The 2363-nt window shown below is 40.8% G+C and overlaps 1 protein-coding gene across 1 annotated transcript; it reads right to left on the reverse strand.

The window, feature by feature from the left end:
• Positions 1-365: 365 nt before the first annotated feature.
• On the reverse strand, positions 366-1325 carry LOC308267387 (olfactory receptor 52Z1P-like; the record flags this gene model as incomplete). The annotated part of the gene is made up of 1 exon (XM_080702062.1): positions 366-1325. The coding sequence occupies one exon, from the start codon at positions 1323-1325 to the stop codon at positions 366-368; it is 960 nt and encodes a 319-aa protein (XP_080558188.1).
• Positions 1326-2363: the final 1038 nt, after the last annotated feature.

Consider the following 2363-nt stretch of genomic DNA (forward strand, 5'->3'; position numbering starts at 1 on the left):
AAGGGCAGGGATTACAAGCGTGCGCCACCACGCCCGGCATAGTCATACATCTTAATGGAGAACACGATAGTGGAGGCATACATGCACATATCGCCCAATTAGCCTTAACCCAATTCCTTCTCCATTTTTCCCCTCCCTCCTTCTTGTGTTTGGCTTAGGGATTGACTTTGATATGTTTGTTAACGTACATGATGAACATTAAAGAATTTTCCTCTTCCCTGCTCCCATCCCCTCAGGTCACCTTATTTGCTCATCTATAGTATCCCCTTCTTCATTTGGAGTTCCTTTCATACTATTCTGAATATCTACCCAAAAGAACGGAAACCAAACTACAAAAATAATGCTGGGGAACATTATTCACCACCTTAACAATGTGTACTCATAGAGGAGAAAAGCAAAGCCACTCGATCTTGGATTTGTTTGGTCTTCACTCCATAAATGATTGGATTGAGCATAGGGGGAACCACCACATAGAGGTTGGCCACCAGGATGTGGATGTGGCGAGGGATGGTTTTACCTCCAAAGCGATGAGCAAAAAATGAAAAGAATGCTGGTGTATAGAACATAAGGATGACACAGATATGGGACCCGCAGGTGTTAAGGGCTTTAAATCTGGCATTCCAGGAAGGTATCTGAAACACTGTGCGAAGAATCATTGTGTAGGACATAATAATGAACACTATATCCATCCCTGTAGAGAGCAGGGCCACAGTCAGACCATAAATGATGTTGACATTGATATTATCACATGCCAATCTGGCGATACCCATGTGTTCGCAGTAGGAATGGGGAATGATGTTTCTCCCACAGTACAAAAGTCGATATACCAGGAAGATGAATGGACAGCAGATGAGAAAGCTCCTGAGCATAGCTGCAATGCCAATCTTCCCAATGACTGAGGAGGTGAGGATCGTGGTGTATCTCAGTGGATAGCAGATGGCCACAAAGCGGTCAAATGCCATGGCCAGGAGAATAGCAGATTCTGCTACAAAGATGAAGTGTATGAAGAACATCTGGGACACACAGCTGCCAAAGGTTATAGCCGAGGAATGGAACCAGAAGATGGCCAGCATCTTGGGAGCCGTGGCTGTGGACAGCAGGATGTCAGCTAAGGCCAGCATGCAGAGAAAAAGATACATGGGCTCGTGGAGACTGCGCTCAGTCACAATCAGGAAGATCAGGAAGACGTTGCCGACCACAGCCACGATGTACATAGAACAGATGGGGATGGAGATCCAGGTGTGCAAGTCTTCCAGTCCTGGGATTCCTATCAGGATATACAATGCATCCTGAGCTCTGGTGTGATTGTGAAGGGAAGGCTCCATCTCTGCAGCTCTCTTCAGGCCTTCGGTGAAGAAATAAACAAAGGTTGAGGATTCAGGAGCAGCAATTCAGTCTCAATAGCATCAAGTCATAATTTTTCTCAACATTTCTATGTGTGTGAAACAACTATATGGTGAATTAATGCTTAAAATTCCATTCTTTCTATCAAATAATTAATTCTTGCATCTTGAAAGATAATTATCAGTTAATATCTGCCTAATATATGTCATATATTTCACATGTAAACCTGTTGTTTTTACAATACCCTGTTGAAATAGACTTCTGCTGTCTATAATAACCCATAGAAAGGATACTATTATTCTTGCAGATGGAAAAAGGGTCCCACAGACGTTCAGGCTTTTAACCTAGGTCCTACTGAATTCAGTCAGGCAAGGTAAATCTAAAAGCTGTATGGCCTATCAAAATAAAATGAGACATAAAAGATTATTCATTGATAGTATCCTTGATGAAAATAGAAATGAAATTTTACTGTTTGTGAGAAAGTGAATTGCTTGATAAAATTGATTTCAAGAAATATAGTGCATATACCCTCTTCCATACTGATTAGCCACAGACTTGATAACCTACCATGAATTAAACTAATTCCTGTCTACCAATCAATCCATTCCTCAAAACTATGTATTAAAAATCTAATTATTCAGCTACTTATCAACTTAGTGAGACAGCTTAGTGAGACCCTGTTTCAAAACAAAATATAAAATAGGGCTGGGAATGTGGCTTAGAAGTACAATGCTTCTGGATTCAAGGTTTAACCCCCAGTAACACACACACACACACACACACACACACACACACACACACACACACTCCTAAGCTATTTGCAATGCTAACCTGAGCCAGATTCTTAAATGTACATGTCTAGGATGTAGTGAAGGAAAAATATTCTATTCTGTTCACCCTTAGGTCACTTATAGAAAATCAGACAATGCACTGTGTACTACCAAGCACAGCATAGCAAAAAGCAATTTAATGTTTTCACATCATAAATAAAAAGGAGATCAATTACTAATTACTAGCTC

The sequence above is a fragment of the Muscardinus avellanarius genome (assembly GCF_963383645.1).
Source record: "Muscardinus avellanarius genome assembly, chromosome: 1".
NCBI lineage: Eukaryota > Metazoa > Chordata > Mammalia > Rodentia > Gliridae > Muscardinus > Muscardinus avellanarius.